Source organism: Balearica regulorum, chromosome 22, assembly GCF_011004875.1.
Source record: "Balearica regulorum gibbericeps isolate bBalReg1 chromosome 22, bBalReg1.pri, whole genome shotgun sequence".
Lineage (NCBI taxonomy): Eukaryota > Metazoa > Chordata > Aves > Gruiformes > Gruidae > Balearica > Balearica regulorum.
Window position 1 is genome coordinate 5,501,012 of NC_046205.1, and position 18,834 is coordinate 5,519,845.

Here is an 18,834-nt window from a genome sequence, read left to right on the forward strand (position 1 = left end):
GGGGGGGGTCCCGGCGGAAGTGCTTCCGGGTGGCGGACGCGCGGGCCGGAAGCGGCGCGCACTTCCCTTTGTGGCGGCCGGCGGCGCCATGGAGGCGGCGGCCGAGCGGCGGCGGGAGCAGCGGCGGCGGCGAGAGGTGGCGGTGAAGGCCGAGAAGCGGAGTCCCCGGCGCTCCGCCTCCCGCTCGGCGCGGGGCAGCCAGTCGCCGCCGGCCCTCCCGGGGCCGCACCAGGGCAGCCGCGGCAGGAGCAGCAGGTAGGGCCGGCACGGCGGTCTGCGGGCCCCGCTCCCGGCCGCGGCTCCGCTGCTCACCCCTCCTCTCCTTGTTTTCAAGATCGCCCAAGAGGAAGAGCAAGTCCGGGCGGCGGAGCCGGTCCCCGCGCGGCAGGAGGAGCCGCAGCCCGCACCACGCCGCCGTGAAGGTGAAGCAGGTAAATCGCGCTGTCGGTAGCGGCGAGGCCCGTCCTGCCCGCGGAGGTGTTGGCGGGGCCTTACGCGCCTCTGGCTCGGCAGCGACAGCTGTTCCTGGGAGACCCGGCGGGCGAGGTACGAAAAGCGACGTCTCGGCTGGAGCTCTTTCCCTCTCGCCCTTGAGCAGCGCGGCGGTAGGAACGGGAGGGTCTCGGGACGCTAACGGCCCGTGCTACCCACCCGGGGCTTCACCGAGAGTCACCGGGCGTTCGTTCACACGCGTGGAACCCGGCCCGGGCCGCTTGCGCAGGCTGTCCCCGCCGGCTTCTGCAGGTCACGCGTCGTGCCGTTTCTTCGTCTTGCTTTATTCGGTGCAAATTGTAGGAATCCAAACGGCTCGGCAAGGCACGAAGTTTTTCTTGCCTTGCGCTACACCTGCGCACACGTCCCGGTGCGCATTTTCCTTGCGTAGGATTGTGATTTTCTTAAACGCTGAAGTAGATTCGCTGCTCTTTCGGTCTAATTCTGAACGCATCACTCTACGCAATTCCTTGTTACAGGAGCGAGATGATCATTGTCGTAGAGGAAACGAGGAGCGAAAGCAGAGATACCCATCAGAACAAGAACACAGGAGAGACAGAAGTGGTGACAGAGATAGACACCGAGACCACTCAGACAGGAGGAAGAACTCAAATGAAAGACCTGGAGCTCGAGGCCACGAGCGAGAGAGGGATGTTCAGAACATCCGTGAGCAGCAAGCAGAGAGGGAGTTTTATAACGAGAGAAGACGAGAGCATCGACAAAATAACGAAGGCAGTGGTGTTGACCAGAATCCAGAACTCGGGCAATCCGATAACAAACCTAAAGAAAAAGCTGCTGTAAACAAAGAGAAGCCAAGCTTTGAACTGTCTGGTGCGCTTCTAGAGGATACCAACACTTTCCGAGGTGTTGTGATTAAGTACAGCGAGCCCCCCGAAGCTCGGATTCCAAAGAAGCGATGGCGCCTCTATCCTTTCAAAAACGATGAGTTTCTCCCAGTCATGTACATCCACAGGCAGAGTGCTTATCTTCTGGGCCGGCACCGCAGGATCGCAGATATTCCAATTGACCATCCCTCCTGCTCGAAGCAGCACGCCGTGTTTCAGTACCGGTAAGTATTCTGCTGCCTGCTGGCGAAACAGGATTGTTCGGGAACTTCGGAAGAAAAAAACAAGCAAACAAAAAAAACCCTGGATGTGCAGAGCTGAGAGGTACAGCTTTGGTGTAAGTACGTTAGAGATGGGATTTCTGTTCGACTGTCATCCTAGCAGTAACCAAAAATACCTGTAATTCCCCTCGTTTAACCGCAAGCAGCCTTTTAGTAAGACAAATAACACAGCAGGGTCAGACACAGAACTGTGTGTATCTGAATTGGAACAAACCGGCAGGTGTCATTGGCAGTAAAAGTCTTTCAGGGAGAGGTTTTATTCACTTGGTCTTTCACAACAAAGTCTGCTGATCTCCTCTGAAGCAGCAGGGGTTGTGTGCTGCTGGAGACAAAGATGCTCTCTTAGGGAACAGCCATCTGTTCTGTGGTGGGAATTCCTCTATTATATCATCAGAAGTTTTAGAAGGTGATGCAGCCTGTCAGAATCTGCTTCGGTCTCGCACGATTTCTCGTTGCTCTCGTCAGACTTGATCAGATGTCTGCAAGTACAGAAAAGTGTTAACAGCACCGGGGCTTGTGTTGGGAAACCCGTCTGCTTTTGGAGTGTGTTTTCTGTCCCTCACTGTTGTGATTGAAACTGTGTGTTTTGTTTTGCTAGGCTTGTGGAGTACACGCGTGCCGATGGTACCGTTGGCCGCAGAGTAAGGCCCTATATCATCGACCTGGGCTCTGGGAACGGCACTTTCCTCAATAACCAGCGGATTGAACCCCAGCGTTATTACGAACTCAAGGAAAAGGATGTGCTGAAGTTTGGGTTCAGTAGCAGGGAATATGTTCTTCTCCATGAATCTTCAGATAAATCTGAGGCCAACACAAAGGACGATGATGATGAGGAGGAGAAGGAGGAAGAGTCTGACAGTTAACAGACAAGGAGGAAATTGGGGGTGGGGGCAGGGGAGAGGAATTCTTTGCAATTGAACACGCATTGGGATGTAAACATTGGAGCATCGCAGCACTGATGCCTCTTATTGCCTTAAAGTCCTTTTTCTGTTGCTGGTCTGTTCTCGTAGTTTATTTTGGGGGACTTCACTGATTATTCATCTTTGGTAGTTCTGCATATCAGGAAATAGAGCTTTTTTTCTTTTTTCTTTTTTTTTTTTTTTTCTCCCAACGAGCGAAAGAGCACCTGGATGTGAAAGCTCTGATGCTGGAAATACTCAGCAAATGTTGAAAGACTCTCCTCTTCTAGGAAATTATGTAAAACACAGCTGGCATATTTAAAATTATTTCTGTTAACTGTTTTGTCATAGCCCTTTGAAATGCTATTTAACTGAAATATTAGTTAGAAAGTAACCCGATGCATTTTGTAGCACGTCTTGTTTGGTAGAGGTTGCCAAATTCCTTTGCCTGTTAGGAGTTCTAGACAGGAGAATTTACCAGGCTCGCTACTGAAAAGGTGGAAATGTTGCAAAGCCCCTCTTGTGTTTGTAGGGTTTGGGTAGTTAGTTTGCCTTGTGATAACTGCCAGGGACGGGCATTTCACTGGAATACGCTACCAGAGAATTACAAGGTGATTTGAAGTAGAAGTTAAATGTTCCTGGGATTTTAGGTGACGATACTGCGGCTCAGGGACCGAGGTCTAGCTCAGCGTCTGCCCGGTACGTGTCTCAGCACACGATGCTGAAGCTGCCGCTGGATGTCGCGTGTCCGGGTGGAAAGCTGGGACCTTCATTTCTGATACCACCCCACGAGTAACTCCTCCCGGGTTTTGTCTGTATTACGCATAAATCTCTTCTATGCGGTGACCTGTTTTAACCAGAGTTTGCACTATTTAAGTTTTCTTTTTATAAAAAGTTGTACAAGTCACTTGTTTGATATAGTCTTCTCCCCTGCAAAAGAAAACAATGCTTTAGGAAGAGACAAACCAATTCCACTCACTGAAAGTACGTGCATATTTTTGGATGTCTTCTCCCCATTGCTTTATGGTATAAGAAATGTATATTTTCCACACTGTTTACTAATTTGCCTGGATGTTTGTTCTGTGGTCACAAGCTTATTCATACCTGCTGTGTATATACTTTGTGTATACAAATGTTGCATATTGTATACACGGGCTAGAACATTTATGGTGTAAATATGGGGCATTGATGTAGGTTTTCAAGCAGTAGGTAGGATGAGTTTTGACTGGGAGGATCTCCTTTATACATACTCTAGGGGTTTTTAAATAAAGACTTTGTAAATTTAGCCCTAATTACTTTTAGATGTAATATTTTTCTAGTATCCCTTTTTTTTTTTTCTCTTTATGTTCCTAGAAATAGATGTACTTTCAGTACTTAAGGACACCAATGAAGTTTTAAAAAAATAAATAAATTGCATGATTTGTATACTTGAGAGGCTGTGACGGGGGGCCGTACCGCACCCCTCTGCTCGGAGGCCCCGGGTGCCCGTTCTGCGTCCCGGCTGTTCGCCCCTCAAGCGAGCGGGTTCGTGCTCAGAAACGGGAAATCGCGTTGTGGTGGAAACCAGAGAGGATCAGTCCCTGGAAGGGCAGACAGCCCCTCAGGTCCCACTGAGCTCCGGAGCTTTAGCCTAACGGAATGGAACAGAAGCTTGAGCCTCGCTGACTAAAGCTGATCGCGCCAGGCAGGGTGCGCAGAGCTGGCACACCAGCGCGGGCTGGCACGGCCGCCCCCGGGCCAGCTTTCCGCGAAGGGGAGGTGCGGGGGACACCCCCGGCCCGCTGCCCCCGCAGCAGCACCACGGCCCGGGGCCGGCCCCGCTCCCCGCCGGCCGTCAAGCCGCCTGGCAGCGGGGAAGGGGTTGGCGCGGGAGCGGGCCGGGGCCGGCCGGGCGCAGCGGCCGTGCGGCCTCTCGGTGGGGTCTCGCCGCGCTGTTCCGTCCCGTTGCCGGATTTCGCGATCGGGGCGCTGGCTCAGGGTGACCGAGCGATGCTGCGGCGCGGCGGAGCGGACACCCCCCGCGGGGCCGGGCGGGCGAGGCGGAGCGGAGCGGCGAGGCCGGGCCGGGCTCGGCGCTGCCCCCGGCGGCCCCTCTCGGCAGCGCAGCCGCCGCCGCGCCCCGCCCCGCTCGGCCCGCGCAGGCCGCCGCCGCCGCCATGGCCGCGCTGCACGCCAAGGCCGGCGGCCCCCCGCAGATCCCCGACACCCGCCGGGAGCTGGCCGAGCTGGTGAAGCGCAAGCAGGAGCTGGCGGTGAGCGCCGGGGCCGGGCGGTGGCGGGGCCGGGGCCGGGGTTGGGGCGGGCGGCGGCAGGGCCTAGGCCGCGGGCGGCGGCGGGGCCGGGCGGGCGGCGGGGCCTGGTCCGCGGGGCGGGCGTGGGGCTGGGCCCGCTCCATGCGCTGCGCTGTGCCCGGCAGGAGACGCTGGCCAACCTGGAGCGGCAGATCTACGCCTTCGAGGGCAGCTACCTGGAGGACACGCAGATGTACGGGAACATCATCCGCGGCTGGGACCGCTACCTCACCAACCAGAAGTGAGTGCCGGGGCCCTGCCCGCCCTGCCCGCCCCGCCCGGCCCCCGCAATATTGTTTCTCTCTGTTTCAGGAACTCCAACAGCAAAAACGACCGGAGGAACCGCAAGTTCAAGGAGGCCGAGCGGCTCTTCAGCAAGTCTTCGGTCACCTCGGCAGCGGTGAGTACTGGGCCGGGCCCTGGTGGGGCTGAGCAGACGTGTCTGGCCCTGTCCCTGTCCCCCTCCTCGTCCCTGTCCCCATCCGTGTCCCTGTCCCTTGGTGCTCCTCAGAGCAGCTGGTCCCATGGTGGTTGCCAGGGCTGCTGCAGAACCAGTTTTCCATTCAAGCTCCTGCACCTGCTCTCTCTCCCCTGACTCAAGCATCTTCACTGGCCCGTCGCAGCCTCTTTCAGAAACCATTTTCCTTGTGCCCAGGAAAGGGAACAGCAGGCAAGAGCCACCCCTGCCACACGCTGGTCGCTGCCATCCGTGTCTTTTTCTTTTTGCTCCTAACCCCCTTCTGCTGTGCTATGATGGTGCTAGGTCATAAGCTCTTTCAAGCAAAGGCCTGATGTGTCTTTCTCTGTGAGGTGATGTCTGTGGTTTTGAGCATTTGAAAAGTGGTAAGTGAATTACTACTTTCATTAACGCCCCTTTCGGTTTTCTAGGCAGTCAGTGCGTTAGCTGGAGTTCAGGACCAGCTCATTGAGAAGCGTAAGTCTCTCTTCATTTCTCTCGGAATTGGGAAGGAACCACACTACTCCCCACAGCTCAGCTCTGTCTCCAGTTGTCTGGATCCGTGCTGTACTCGTCGCTGCCCTGCAGCGCTCCTCGTCCAGGGACCTGCGGCTGCTCCTCGTAGCCGGGCTCCTGCGTACTGCCACCACAACTTCTGGCTACTCAAGTCAGCAAAGTGGCACTGTGAGAAACAGAAGTGAAGTTGAGCTTCCTTTCTTCAGTAAACTTTTATGCTCAGCAAGGGTTTATTGTGCATAAAACTTACTTAAATGGATTTGGTGCTCTTTGGAGAAAGAGGCTAGAAGAGCTGAAGCAACATGTTTCTGTTTGCGTGCCAGCCTGTTGCAAGTGATGTGGGGAGGAGCCACGTCCGTTCAGGATTTTTAAAAATGTTTTTGTAATCAATACCAAATCAGATGCAATTCTAATGTGCTTTGGTTGCTGAGGAGATAGCTTGCTGTCCTTCAGAAATATTTCTCAGGTTCTTTCCTTTACTTCCTGGTGCTCTAAGGCCCAGCGTGTCTCTGCTTCCCCACGTGCGGTTGCTGGGGGTTGTTTCTCCCATGCGGGGCAGTGCTGGGGCAGCCTGGGATATGAGCTGCGGGGAGGTCACCCGCTGCGGGGAGGTAACGCTTGTGCCTGTCTTTGCATGCTCTAGGGGAGCCGGGCAGCGGCACAGAAAGTGACACTTCTCCAGACTTTCACAATCAGGAGAATGAGCCCAGCCAGGAGGATGCTGAAGAGCTGGATGGGTCTGTGCAGGGGGTGAAACCCCAGAAAGCTGCTTCCTCTACTTCTTCTGGGAGCCACCACAGCAGCCACAAAAAACGGAAGAACAAAAATCGACACAGGTTAGTGGTACCAGCAGCCTTCTTGTCATGCCTTCTGAATGGTTAGCTGTTGTTGAATTTGCTTTATTACGTGAAAGGAACTAGTAACTTGTTCGAATAACAAGCAGCTCAGGTCATTTGTTTTGGTAATTTTTCTGGTTTTTGGTTGTATGCATCCTGTGGCATTCATCAGGACCCCATTGTAGCAAGGAGGGGAAAGCATGCTGGAGAAGTTAAACAAGCAGCGCGGGGTACTAACTCCAGCTTGGGTACAGCCGTGCTTTTCACCAGGCTCTTTCAATTCTCCTGTCTGTCCAGGACGATAGAGCTGTCTTCCGGTAGAGGAGGACTGAAGTCCTGGCCTCCTGTGCTTGCTTCTTGGTTTCTGCAGAACCAAGAAAGATAGGAATGTCAGCACTTTCTTTGGAGAAGGAGGTTGAAAAAGCAAATTGGAATGTTTTGGGGGTTGGACACTGCTAGTATCTTCACTGAGATTTCCACTTCAAGCCCTTTCAGCTGACATGTCCCAAACTGAGTCTCTTTTGATTATGGCATAGAAGAGTTGGTTTGTCACATAAACCTCAAAAGTGTTTGTTATTAAACTGACCTGGAACTCATGTGAAACAAAGATTTCCTGAACTCTTTGTGGTTGAATTCAGATGACTAGTTCTGCCCCTTAAGGTTTGCCGCTGAGGCGTGATGCAGCGTGGCGGGCTGGTGGCTCCGAAATAAAACTCCCTGCCTTAGGGTGCTGCTCTCCATGGCCAGCACAACCTGCTCCTTAACTGGGTCTTGGTGCCGCCCAGCAGAGCTAGCCCAGGGATTTCTACAGAGTATGACAGTGCACTCTGGAGTCAGGCACTAATGGGAAAAAACGTGGAAATCCATGCTCTTGGAAAGAGGAGACGTTTACTGCAGAACTGCACCTCTCTGAAAGTGATTGCTGGAACCCGTGCTTAAAGATTACTGGAAGTAAAGGAGCTTTTAAAAATCAAGTGTTCCTGCTAACTTTGAGCTTGTTGGCTTTGTGTGTGGATGGGCTTTCCTTGTTAAAGGACTTTCCCATGCAATTACAAGAGAGAAATGTTTTAAAGAAAAGTGGCAAAAATTTACAAAGATTGCTGGGGGAAGATTGGTTTGGGAGATATGGAGGTAGGTATAGAGCTTGAGAAACGTTTAACTGCTTTTTCTCCTTCATTAGGTTTTGAGTCATTAGCATGTCTTTAATTCTTAGAGCAGAATTGTCTTCATGCAGCAGTCTTAATTGGGCAAACATCCTGAAGTACTGGATGTCCCTTTGGTTCCTCATGAGCTGGGAAGCCAAAGCAGTTCAAGACTCTTTTTTTGCCTGTAGACGATTGGAAAGAAGCTCAGGAGTAACACAAGAAATTACATCTGTAAACAAGTTCAGAGAAACAATCTGTAAAACTGAAGTACAGCTTAAGAAAATCGCTATTTCAAACAAATGATGAAATGTACTCCTAAGAAGACATGGACAGCAAACCCATCCGCTGCAGACGCAGTGGGGTGTGATACAAATGATGTAAATAATATAAATTCTTTTGCTCCGTTACATAACCTGACCTTTAGCGACAGGAGTTAGGAAGAAACTGCCCTACTGACAGGTTGCGTTGCTTTGGGGTTTCTTCTACATTCCTTCCGCTGAAGCAGCCGATGCTGGCTACTGCCAGGGACAGAATGTTGGACATGAGGAGCCCCGGTCTGATCTGGTATGGCAATTCTTATCATCCTAAGAGATACGTCAGGCACGTCTGCATTGTGGAAAGGCTTTTGCAGTTAGTAATTGACTATTTTGTAATGCTTAACATGGCCAGATAGATAATTAAAAGAAGATAAGTAGGTTCGTCTGTAATAGAAACCCTGTTAAAATTGTGAATGCCGTTACTGACTATCCCCTGAATTTTGGCAGAAAAGACCAAACAATTTTCAAGTATATCTAGGTGGATAAAAAAGCAAACAAGCAAACGGTCCCAGTCTACTCAAAGTACAGTGAAGTGCTTTAAAATGGCTGGCAGCCCAGAGCGCTCTTTAGGAAGGGACCTGTGCGTGTTGCTTCAGTGTCATGGAACTGGGGAAAAAAAAAAAAAAAAAAGTCCAAGAAGAAGAAATATTGGCGTTTCTTTTTGTTCAGAAGCTCTTCCAGTCGCCAGCACACGTTTGAGTCCTGCTCAGCCGTTCCTGGAGAGTGAGGTTTTGGGAACAGGCACCTGGAGGTGCACTGACTCCGCTGGATTTTCTGCTTTGGCACCGCGAGCAGGGTGGAAAGCTGGACTCGGACTGGGCAGAACTGGTGTGACTAGGCAGTTTAACTTGGAGCAGTTAAAAGCAGGGAATCAGATGGAAGTTACAGTGTCTTTATTGAAGCTATCCTCTGTTCCCTCAGAGACCACCCGGAAGGCCAAGCTGATTATTTTCTGTGTGCTCAGCAATTTTCATGGCTAAAAAGTATTTCAGGAGAAAACAATACTGTTTCCTCTTAGAAATTTTGTGAAAAGCTACTAAGTTACAGCCGATGTGATGCTAAGTCCTTTCCAACACACAGTTGTTAGCTTTGGGGCAGAGCTGTTTCTGGAGAGCGCTGGTGTGAGTGCGGAGATGGGGGGGGGGTGATGGGGAATGTCACCAAACCGTAGTTAGCTTGGGCCAATTGACCACGTTCTCTTTTTAGAACGCTAAAGGGAGCGAGTGCGAGAGGACGAGTGTGTGCGTTGTGGGAATACCGAGTGCAACGTCGGCCACTTAGTTCTGTGTCCTCTCCACCTCTGCCTGAACAAGCTTTGCTTTGCCGTAATGATCTAGACAAAGCCACTGCTTTCTGACCACCCGCTCCTCTGGTTTGGCAAGCGCATCAGTTTTCCCCTCCGCCTGCGAGCTAGTGTGCACTCTCACGTATCTGATAGCTTCCTTCCTCAGCACCTGAAATTCCCTCCGTAAAACCATTCTGCTCTGCAATAACACCTTGTTTTCCCAGAAATCCAGTTGGGGAGGGGGACTCTGGATTGCCAGATCTGGAGTGCTTTTTGTGCCCAGTTCTGGTTAAGATATCTTAAGAACTTTATGGCATTTGAACACTGGCTTTATTATTTTTTAATTTTATTTTATTTTTTAGTAATCTCGCTAGGGTGGCTAATCAACTAATTTATTTAATTCATTAGTATATTAATTTCTATTGCTTTCTTCCTTTCAAATGCTGCCCCTCAGCCCGTCTGGCATGTTTGATTATGACTTTGAGTAAGTTTGACTTGAATTAGTACTTGTGCTGTGTTGTTAGTGTGTAGACACCAATGTGCCTTTTGAGACCTTTCTAACCCATAGTTTATCTGTTTAATTGTAGGTATGTATATTAGGTTAGGCTGGGAAGTTTTTTTTAAAAACAGAAAAGCGTGATGGAGGTAACATTTTATTTAATAACTTCAGCAAAATTATATTAACTTCACTCTTCTTTACCTTTCTATTTCATTTTTAAATAGATAAACTTTTTAACTTAAAAACTTAGTTTAAAAACTGATTCTTCTGGCTTTGCTTCTTAAGGAGATTAGTGTAGACTTGGATATTTCCTTCTGGAAAAAATGTAATAAACTCAGTACCTTTGGCTCAAATAATCCCTGTCATCTTAAACTCCTATCTCTATTCCAAGGAAATAACCATCACCACTATGTCTGAATAATTACCTGTGGCATAGTTACACATCTAACAAATTAACATAGAGCATGCGTATTTAACCTTATTTCTTTATGCTGCATAACTTCCCTGTGATTGTTATTATGAACCTTTATTAACTCCTTTTTTTTGAGTGGACAAAATATGCATTTTGGCAAATAATAAAGAATCCACTCTCCGTCTCTTTGCTGCTCTCTTGTCCAGTAATACTGGGACAGTGATTTGGCTCAGCCGAATTGAGAATGTGGATTGAATTAACCAAATAGTCTTTGTTGTAGCCTGTGCCATATGCAGTAGCTGGTTCTTTGAACTCTAGTCTTGGTTTAATGTATTGAAATGGACGTTTCTCTTATCTTTCCAACCACAGGATTGATCTCAAGTTAAACAAAAAGCCAAGAGCCGTAAGTATCAGTGCTCTGTCATTGTTTTCATTGCTCGTCTGTAGACTTGAGTGGCTGACTGACTCCTCATCTTAAAAAGCCTCCCCTGCTGTAATTTAAGATCTTGTTTTCATGGCTGAGGAATATCATGGTATGAAATAAGCATTGTCTTGTGGATTTGGCAGTAAATAAGCCCAGGTAGGCTTGATATGGAGCTAGGTCACAGTTCAGTCCTATGCACTTTCTATGAAAAAAGCTCTTTTGCGTCCTGTTATCTTGTCATGATCTGGAACTTTAAAAGCATCTGGTTTGAGTTGATGCGTTCTTCAACTAAGACTTTGAAGGGTCCTTTCTTTTGAATGTTTAGCTGCAAGGAAAATACCTCTTTTCTGTTTTGCCTGCAACTAATGGTCTGTAGAAATGAGAGAAGACTGAGAATCCCAGCTCTGGAAGCAGAATTGAAGGTAGAAAGGTCTTAATGTGCCTGTCCTTTCCTTTCTCTGCAGGACTACTAGACTCATCAGTGCTGATGCTTCTGGGATTTAGGTCTACGTGAATCCGCACTGAGAAAATTGCCAGTCGACTGAATGAGCACGATGGCAGCTCTCTGGCCAAGCATCTGCAGACGGGAGTGGCTCACTCTAAAGAACTTAGATGGGGGGAGAAAATCTTGGACCATGTACTTTGCATCATTTTTAAATCACCTGAGTTGCAGGAAGACTAAGGTGTAGTAGTAGTAGTAGTAGTCCTGAATTCCTGACTATTCTGTGCTTCCACCTCAGTCAGGAACTTCCTAAAATTGGCTGATCTTGCTGCTGCCACCTCTGTCGTCTGCAAACCCACGGAGCGGTATTTCTTTTTCCACTGGAACCGGGGTGTGACTCAGTATGTCCCATCCATGTTGTAAGACTTAGATTACTTCTGTTGCTGATACTTAGCTTTGTAGTTTTGTTTTTGTTTTCTTTTTGTTGGTTTTGTTGTGGTTTGTTTTTTTTTAAACCAAAGTGTATAGTTAACAAATCGAATTTTGGTTTCTTTGTTTTAATCCATGTAGAGTGGAAGGTTCTTCATTTTTGTGGAACAGCTCATTTTGATTCTTACCCAAGCAGAGAAGAAGGTGGTTGACCCTTTTCTCTAATTCTGATTTTAGACACCATCCCCATAAATTTAGGCAGTGCTTTTAGATGCAGGGAAGGCTGGAGCTCAAAGCCATCTTGCTCTTTGCTATCTTTGAGGTTGGGTGGGTTCTCTTTTTAATACAAACTTCTGTCATTTGTACATAAACAATAAAAGTTAACATGTTTGTCTCTCTTCTCATGTTTTGTTCAGTCCAAAATTTGACTCCTAGTGCTTTTTATTTGCCATCTGCTTTATGAGGACTTTGCTGGAATTCTTCCACTTTCGTACAGTAGCTGCTCCTTCTCTCGTGACCCTTAGAAGGTTTCCGTTGCACTTGCTTTCCGTCTGGTAGACGTAACATTGAGTACTTGAAAGGATTGCCAGGCACTAATCTCCAGCTGTGTTCAACTAATCCTGCTTCAAGGTAGGACTTGGATGTAAGTCAGTTCTTGCTGGTACTGGCAGGATGCCCGCAGATAAGGGATGAGCAGTCTGGATTGCCACAGGAAGAGGACGCAGCAGGACGGGCATTGGGTGCTTTTCACAGTAGCCAGGTCAAGATATCAGTGCTGGTGTTGAAACAGGCTTTGCTTTGCTCAAGGCGGTAACCTGCCTTTGTTACCGGCACCGTAATGCGTTTGCGTCTGCTTAAACAGACTGGGAGAGAGTGGGGGGGGAGAAGTTGTATTGCTGACAGCCCCCAGTACCTGCACGTGCGGTTGCTGCAGCCGAGCGCTCGTCTCCTTTACACCTCTGCTTTCCCGGTGTCGGGTCTTTTCAGCTCCCTCCAGGCAGCCCGGTCAGTGCAGAGCAGCGCCAAAGAGTAAAGGCAAATGTGCAGAAGCAAAGTTCTCCCTTGTTCTGCTGCCTGGCTCAGGGATCAGGGCAGCTCCGTGTTTGTTCGCAGTGGGAGCTGGCTCATCCCGCAGCAGAGTGAGCGGCTACACGCTGCGGTGGGGCTGGTGGCTGCTTATCCGCAGGGGGTGTGGGGATGTAACGGCTTAATGGGAGAGCTGCAAAGCTGCCCTACTTCTTGTGGTTTAAGTTACAGAGGTTAAATACAGGGGGTGGAGTTTCTAGGAAACAGCATAAACTCCTAAAAGACCGTTTCCGTAGTTCTGGGAAAAAAAAGTCGTAGCTGATGGTTTTTGATTTCTTGGCCTTGGTACAAAAGCAGCTTTTCTCCCACTACCGCTGCTGTTCCAAAGCAGGAATGGCAAGAGCATCTGAACTTCAGAGGGTAAAAGTCTTTGCTGCACGTCTGTGACCTCGAGGAAAGCTGCTCTGCCTTTCTGGCCAGAACATTCACCCGCAGAGAAACAGCAAAGGGCTCGTGCAGCTTGGAGTCCTGTGTGTACAGGTGGTTTTTGTGGCAAAGTGTCAGTCAGCTTCGCTTTTCCTGTGATAACGCTTCAGTGGTGCTGTGGGGACAAGGGGAAAAATGCGACCTTTCCGGCCTCCGGCAGCATCTGTCACTGAAGGAAGGGGACAGCCTGTTCTGATGAGGACAGTGTCCGATGGCAGCAGCCCTGGGGCAGCAGCACATTGATCAGAGCAGAAAGCTAAATGGCAAAGGCTCTTTCCCAGTGAAAGGACCCCGTTCTGCTGGCCCACGGCTCTACTCTCCTGCCTGGCCTCTGGCTGCCGCAGGACGGGGCGGTTGAGTGGCCACCGGGCCCAGCAGAGAGAGCAGTTCCTCGTCCCAGCACAAGAGCCACGGCTCTGCAGCACCAGCTTCCCCGTGGTCTTACTGTAAGGACCGGCAGGAGAGCGTGCAAGTCTCCGATCCCCTGCACTATCACCTACTAGAGTGTTGTGAGATGGGTGCTGGAGTCCCACTCAGGCAGTTTTGCCTAAAATACCTTTTATTTCTGAAGACTTCTACTTTTCTTCCTAAACAGCCTGAGTGACTAAAGATCCCCAGTAGAGCTGCACAGGCTGTTACCTGAATGGTAATGAAAATTCAAATTAGCAGTTAAAAAACAAATCACAAGTCCTTTGCTTGCAGAAGATGAATCCTGAGCAGAGCAAAGGAGGGGTGGCAGAGCAGCAACTGTCCTTATGGCCACCAAAGGTAGGGCAGGAGAAACGCTAATCCCCTGCACAGCCTCGTCACCAAGAGGATTAGGCAGGAGTTTATCGAGCCCCAGCAAGTGGCCGAGCAGCAGCCGAGCGCTGACATCGGGCAGGAGGGGCAGCAGCCACGGCGGGGAGGGGTCCGCGCGTGGTGCATCGCCAGGTAAGGGGCAGAGCTGGGGAGGGGGGAGCAGGCGTCCCCCTTGAGCGCATGTCCCGTGTGCCGGGATCTGGCCCCGCAAATCTCGCCCTCCCTTTTGCTGGCCTGGTACTCGGCAAGCCGGGGTGGATGCCGGCGCGCGGTGGTGCACCACGTGTCTCTGCGGGGCACAGAGCATGGCGGGTGAACGAGGCAGCGGCTCCCGGGGGCACAGGCACATCACCTCTCCACCTCCTGGTCTGCAGGTTCCTCATGGGCCGGCAGCGCGGCCCGCCGGTGCCGAGGTGGGGGCAGCTCCTGCGTGCCGGGTGCTGGTGGCTGGTGTCGCTCTCTGGGACGGCGCTGCGGGGGCTGCGATGGCTCTGGAGGCTGGCGTGGGTCGGTACCATGGGGGGGGGGGGGTTGTCTCTTCCCCAAGGGTCTTTACGCACTTGTGTTGGCTCCAGCCATGGCGTGTGTCCGAGGCCAGGGCGTGGGGTCGGGGTGCTGCCAGGGCTCCAGGGCTCCAGCTCGGTGCAGCCAGGGCAGTGGGTGGTTGGGGGGGGGGGGGGGTGGGGGGGGGGGGGGGGTGGGTGTGGGGGGGGGTGTGTGTGTGTGTGTGTGTGACACCCCCCCACCCCCCCCCCCTTGTCATCCGGGCACCGTATGGCTCTGCCCACCAGCAGCCCTGGGGACATTGCTCAGGGCTCTGCGCTCCTCGGGCGGGTTTGAGCCCTGGGGCAGGTTTGAGCTCACCGCTCTCACTGCGCGGCTCCCGTCCTCTCCTCCAGTACCTGCTGATCTGCTACAAGAGCTGCTGGGACGGTGCCTTCCACATCACTGAGGAGGTAACCCCCCGCCCCCCCCCCCTCCCCATGCCACAGGGGCTGTGGAGAGCACTGACCCCCCCCACCCCAACCCCCCCAGGACACGGCCAGTGAGGTGGTCTGTTGGGTGGCTCTGCAGTGCCAGTGGGGCTGTATGTCCCCAGGGCACGGCACGGCAGGGTTCCCCAGTCAGGGTCGATGCCAGGGGCCATCCAGGCTCAGCTGCCCATGTAGGTCAGTCCCTGCTCTCCGTGGTGGCTTTCAGCTCGGCACGGCGCTGCGGTTGAGGCTGGAAAGTGGCAGCGAGGGGAGCGAGGAGGAGGACGGGGACTCCACTTCTGCGCTGGAGTCAGGGCAGGCAGGTGGGTCCCTGGCATGGTGTGTGGGGGGGTGTCCCTGGGGCGGGGCGGGTGTCGTGGGGCACTGGCAGGAGCAGAGCTTGGTGCCAGGGCAGTGGCAGAGCCGCAGCGGCGAGATGATGCCAGCGAGGCTGTGCTGGAGAGGCTGGAGGCGCTGGAGGCTGATGTCCGCTTCCTCTGCACCGAGCTGGGCGCTGAGAAGCTGCTGTGGAGCAGCCGGTTCCTGGAGCTGCTGCAGGAGCAGCAAGGCCTTCGCCAGCGGGTGAGTCCCCAAGGCCCCCCCCCAGCCCCCCGCCGTCTGCTCTGGTACCCCGGACCCTCACACCCCATCCCAGCTGCAGGAACGCCCATGGCGGTGGGACAGCGGTGACAGCCCTGAGCTGCCAGGAGAAGCCGAGGACCGAAGTGCCAGTGCGAGCGAGGGAGAGAGCCCGGCAAGTAGCAGCTGGGGACTTGGGGGGGCCAGCGGTCAGGGAGGGGGGACCTGCTGCCTGCAGCCAGACCAGGGATGGAGCAACATGCTGAGCTCTGCCAGTGAGCAGCATGGGGAGCCCACCAGCTCCCACCTGGCCACGAGGCAGCACTGGTGGGCACTGGGCTGTCCTGGGAGGTACTTGGGAAGGGAGGGTGCTGGGGAAGGGTCAGGGTGCTGGCTGCCCAACCCTGGGGCAGGAGCAGCATGGGGGATTCCACGGGGGCAGCTCCTGGCCCTGCACAGAGCAGCTGCCTGGGGTCTGCTGCTGCCCCCTGAGCTGCCCCAGCACTGGGTCATGGCCCCGGCACAGCTCCCAGTCCTCTGCACCAGTGACCAACCGCCCAGCAGAGCTCCAGCCATCACTTTGCCTCTCGCCTGTTTGCTCTGTTAAAGGACGCCAGTGGATGGAGCCACCCTGGCAGCCGTCCCCATGCCCAAGCAGCCTTCTGGGGCCAGCAGCTCCGTGACAGGCAGAAAATGTGACAGTGTAAGCAGGGTGATGGCGAGACAGGAAGGAGCCACAGGTCCCTCCCTGCCCAGGCACCACAGGACACACACCAGGATGGCGTGGTCCCGGCTCTGTTCTCGTGTCCCTGTATGTGCCTCCATCCCTCAGTGCCAGCCGGGTCCTGCCCCATCCTGCTCAGCCTGGCCCAGCCCTGCCCGTTCAGCAGAGCTGCAGCCATTTCCCAGAAGCAGGAACCCGCCGGAAGGCAGCTCGGGGTGAGCTGCTGCCTCCTGCGCTGCCCAGGGCAGGTCACAGCCTCCCCCTGCCCAGGGCCACCCCCCAGGGCTGACTGCACCCTGGGCAGGTTGTCTCTGGTGGAGCCCGGCAAGAAGCATCTTCCTGATCCACTGGAACTTGTTGGGAGCTTCCAGGAGCGAGGTGTAAGGTCACTGCCAGCTCCCAGTCACCTTGCACAAGCTGGAGACACTGGGGCCACGGATGAATTGCAAAACTCAAGTGCTGCCCCATTTACTTCCTCGTTGGCTGGATAAGTCCTCTCCCCCAGCTGCTCCATGCAGATGTTGCAATTATTAGCTGGCTCCTTGCGACAGCACTTGGCCGGGGACCCACAAACACACACACCCCCCAGCTCTCCTGGGGTGGCCGAGGAGCCCTCATCCCCAGAGAAAGGCTGAGCCAGGGCTGCTGTGCCACAGGAGTGCCAGTCCCGAGTGGAGGAGGCTCTGAGCTGCACCAACTGCCTGGGACACACCTGAGGAACTCCACCTCTGCTCCCCCCAAAGCTGGGTCCATCAGCCCCTGGCCCAGCAAAGGGAGAGGCAGCAGCCTGGGGGCTGGAGGAGGGCTCCAAGCCGCTCACCCCCAGGAGCAGCAGATCTGGCCACGGGCAGCAGGATCAGCCTCAGCCTCCTGCACGAGGCGCAGGGGTAAAGGGCCACCCCGTGCCCACGGCCTGGTCCTGCCTCAGGGGGCTGCGTGCGGCTCCCACCCTGCCATGGTCCCCCCACCCTGTGGCTGCCAGCCACCCCTCCGCTGCTGTGAAATACAGGCGGCCACTTTCCACTTGGTCGTGTTTGCTTGGTCTCTCCACGGCACGTGGCTGCGCCATCACCGCGCTGCAAAGACCCCGGTCCCGCAGCTCTTTGGGGATGGGGTGCTAAGACGGGCTCTTGCTGGAGCAGCGAGGGGACTGGTCCCACACCATGGCAGCCGAGGGCCTGGCCCAGAGCGCTGTGTGCCACAAGGGTGATTCAGTCAGGGAAGTGTCTGCTGCAAACATGAAGGGTGCTGCTGAGGGAGCGGGTGGCAGCAGCACTTCCTGCCTGGGAGATAATCCTGCCTTGCGAGAAAGCTATGCAAACCAGCCGCTCCTTGCCAAGAGATGGACAAACTCTCTTCACCACTGTTCCCACCGCTCAAAACATGTCTCGCCAGCCCTGTGTGCACAGCCCTTCCCCGCAGGCCTTGGCACCACGCTGTCTGCCACCGTCAGCTACCTACACCCTTGGCAGCGGTGACCCCACAAGTGTCTGGCACTTAACAAGTCCCAACGAGCAGCAGGTAAAGGGGGAATGGAGCTACCTGCCGGCAAAGGGCCCATTGCAGAAGCTGCAGCTGCCCCTGAGACAAGGCAGCCGCTACCCTGGGGTACCTGCACAAGGCTCCTGCCATCACTGCCAGCACAAACTACAGGCACAGGTCGCTGCGAGCCCGGTGACACCACCACGCACACGCCCCGAGCCCCAGCCTGCGTGTTAGGCAGGGAACAAAACGCTGAACAAACTTGTGCACGTAACCGGGTCCCTGCTCCCCAAGCAGGGCTGATCCCCCAATCCACCACGCAGGCAGGCATCTTCCTGGGGGACAGGCCAGAGGCAACTCCAGTTTCTCCTGCCTTCTCTCCAGCTGGCGCTCACTATGGGCTGTGGTTTTCCCTCAGGGTGAGTGCTAAGAGCTCCCCATGGCACACGGCTGAGGGTCCACCCGTGACCCTGCTCCTCACCATCCTGCCTCCAGCCCTAAGGTTTTTATGGGAATACTTTTGTTCTGGTTTTATTGCCAGCACCAGGCAGACTTGTCTGATGCTGCTTGGGAATTAACCCCACAACGCTGTGGAACAGCGTTCATGACCCTGGGCCTGCTGCTGTCCCCAAAGCCCTGGAGAGCACATGAAAACTGTCCCCAAAGCCCTGACTGCAGCCTCTGCACCCACCCTGGGGAGCTGGCTGGGTGCAGAGACTGGGGACAGGCTCCTACAGCGAGCAGGGATCATTCCTCCCAACGTGTCCATGCAACACCTCACACCGTCAGGGAACTGACGCAATGCAAATAACAGCAGCCTGACTCATCCTACACCAACCTGGCTCCTGCGTGGTGTTTGAGGTGGGACATCCCCACGCTTTACCAAAATAAATCAGCTCCTGTAAATGAGCCACTCCTGCTGCAGCAAAACCCCAGCCCCAAACTGGCCATCCCCTCTCCCACAGGAATCACAGCAGCATCCGTGCAGAGACATCCCAGGAGCACCAGCAATGGCAGGTGACAGCGATGTGACAGGTCCCAGCCCTGCTACAGCCACAGCTCAGCTCTCCAGAGGCATCCGTGGGGCTGTGCTGGAAATCCCCGTCAGCCCCACTCTGCCAGTGGCTTGACACCTCTGCCGTGGACAGAGTTCAGGAAGTGGAGGGTGAAAAATCACGCAGCATTAGCTGCA

The 18,834-nt window shown here is 53.7% G+C and overlaps 2 protein-coding genes across 5 annotated transcripts; both read left to right on the forward strand.

Moving 5' to 3' along the window:
• Positions 1 to 28: 28 nt before the first annotated feature.
• SNIP1 (Smad nuclear interacting protein 1) lies at positions 29 to 3,809 on the forward strand. Its single transcript, XM_075773835.1, has 4 exons — positions 29 to 255; positions 335 to 431; positions 972 to 1,561; positions 2,217 to 3,809. The coding sequence occupies exons 1-4, from the start codon at positions 89 to 91 to the stop codon at positions 2,479 to 2,481; spliced, it is 1,119 nt and encodes a 372-aa protein (XP_075629950.1). The 5' UTR covers positions 29 to 88; the 3' UTR covers positions 2,482 to 3,809.
• An 800-nt stretch (positions 3,810 to 4,609) lies between these two features.
• On the forward strand, positions 4,610 to 11,969 carry MEAF6 (MYST/Esa1 associated factor 6). 4 transcript variants are annotated; one of them, XR_012838630.1, is made up of 8 exons: positions 4,610 to 4,769; positions 4,934 to 5,049; positions 5,121 to 5,208; positions 5,697 to 5,742; positions 6,425 to 6,617; positions 9,952 to 10,009; positions 10,645 to 10,678; positions 11,164 to 11,969. XR_012838630.1 is itself a non-coding variant. In XM_075773808.1 (8 exons), exons 1-8 carry the CDS (start codon positions 4,674 to 4,676, stop codon positions 11,170 to 11,172), a joined length of 612 nt encoding a protein of 203 aa, XP_075629923.1. In that variant the 5' UTR covers positions 4,610 to 4,673; the 3' UTR covers positions 11,173 to 11,969. The 4 variants fall into 4 exon arrangements, 3 of the variants coding, with proteins under 3 accessions (XP_075629923.1, XP_075629925.1, XP_075629926.1); XM_075773808.1 differs by lacking the exon at positions 9,952 to 10,009 and adding an exon at positions 9,819 to 9,848; XM_075773810.1 differs by lacking the exon at positions 9,952 to 10,009.
• The last annotated feature ends 6,865 nt before the right edge of the window (positions 11,970 to 18,834 follow it).

Coding starts and splice junctions, on each gene's coding strand:
- SNIP1 (XM_075773835.1), top strand. CDS start 89: ATGGAGGCGGCGGCCGAGCGGCGGCGGGAGCAGCGGCGGCGGCGAGAG. Junction 256..334: donor AGCCGCGGCAGGAGCAGCAG/GTAGGGCCGGCA, acceptor CTTGTTTTCAAG/ATCGCCCAAGAGGAAGAGCA. Junction 432..971: donor CCGCCGTGAAGGTGAAGCAG/GTAAATCGCGCT, acceptor TCCTTGTTACAG/GAGCGAGATGATCATTGTCG.
- MEAF6 (XM_075773808.1), top strand. CDS start 4,674: ATGGCCGCGCTGCACGCCAAGGCCGGCGGCCCCCCGCAGATCCCCGAC. Junction 5,743..6,424: donor GGACCAGCTCATTGAGAAGC/GTAAGTCTCTCT, acceptor TGCATGCTCTAG/GGGAGCCGGGCAGCGGCACA. Junction 6,618..9,818: donor AAGAACAAAAATCGACACAG/GTTAGTGGTACC, acceptor GCTGCCCCTCAG/CCCGTCTGGCATGTTTGATT.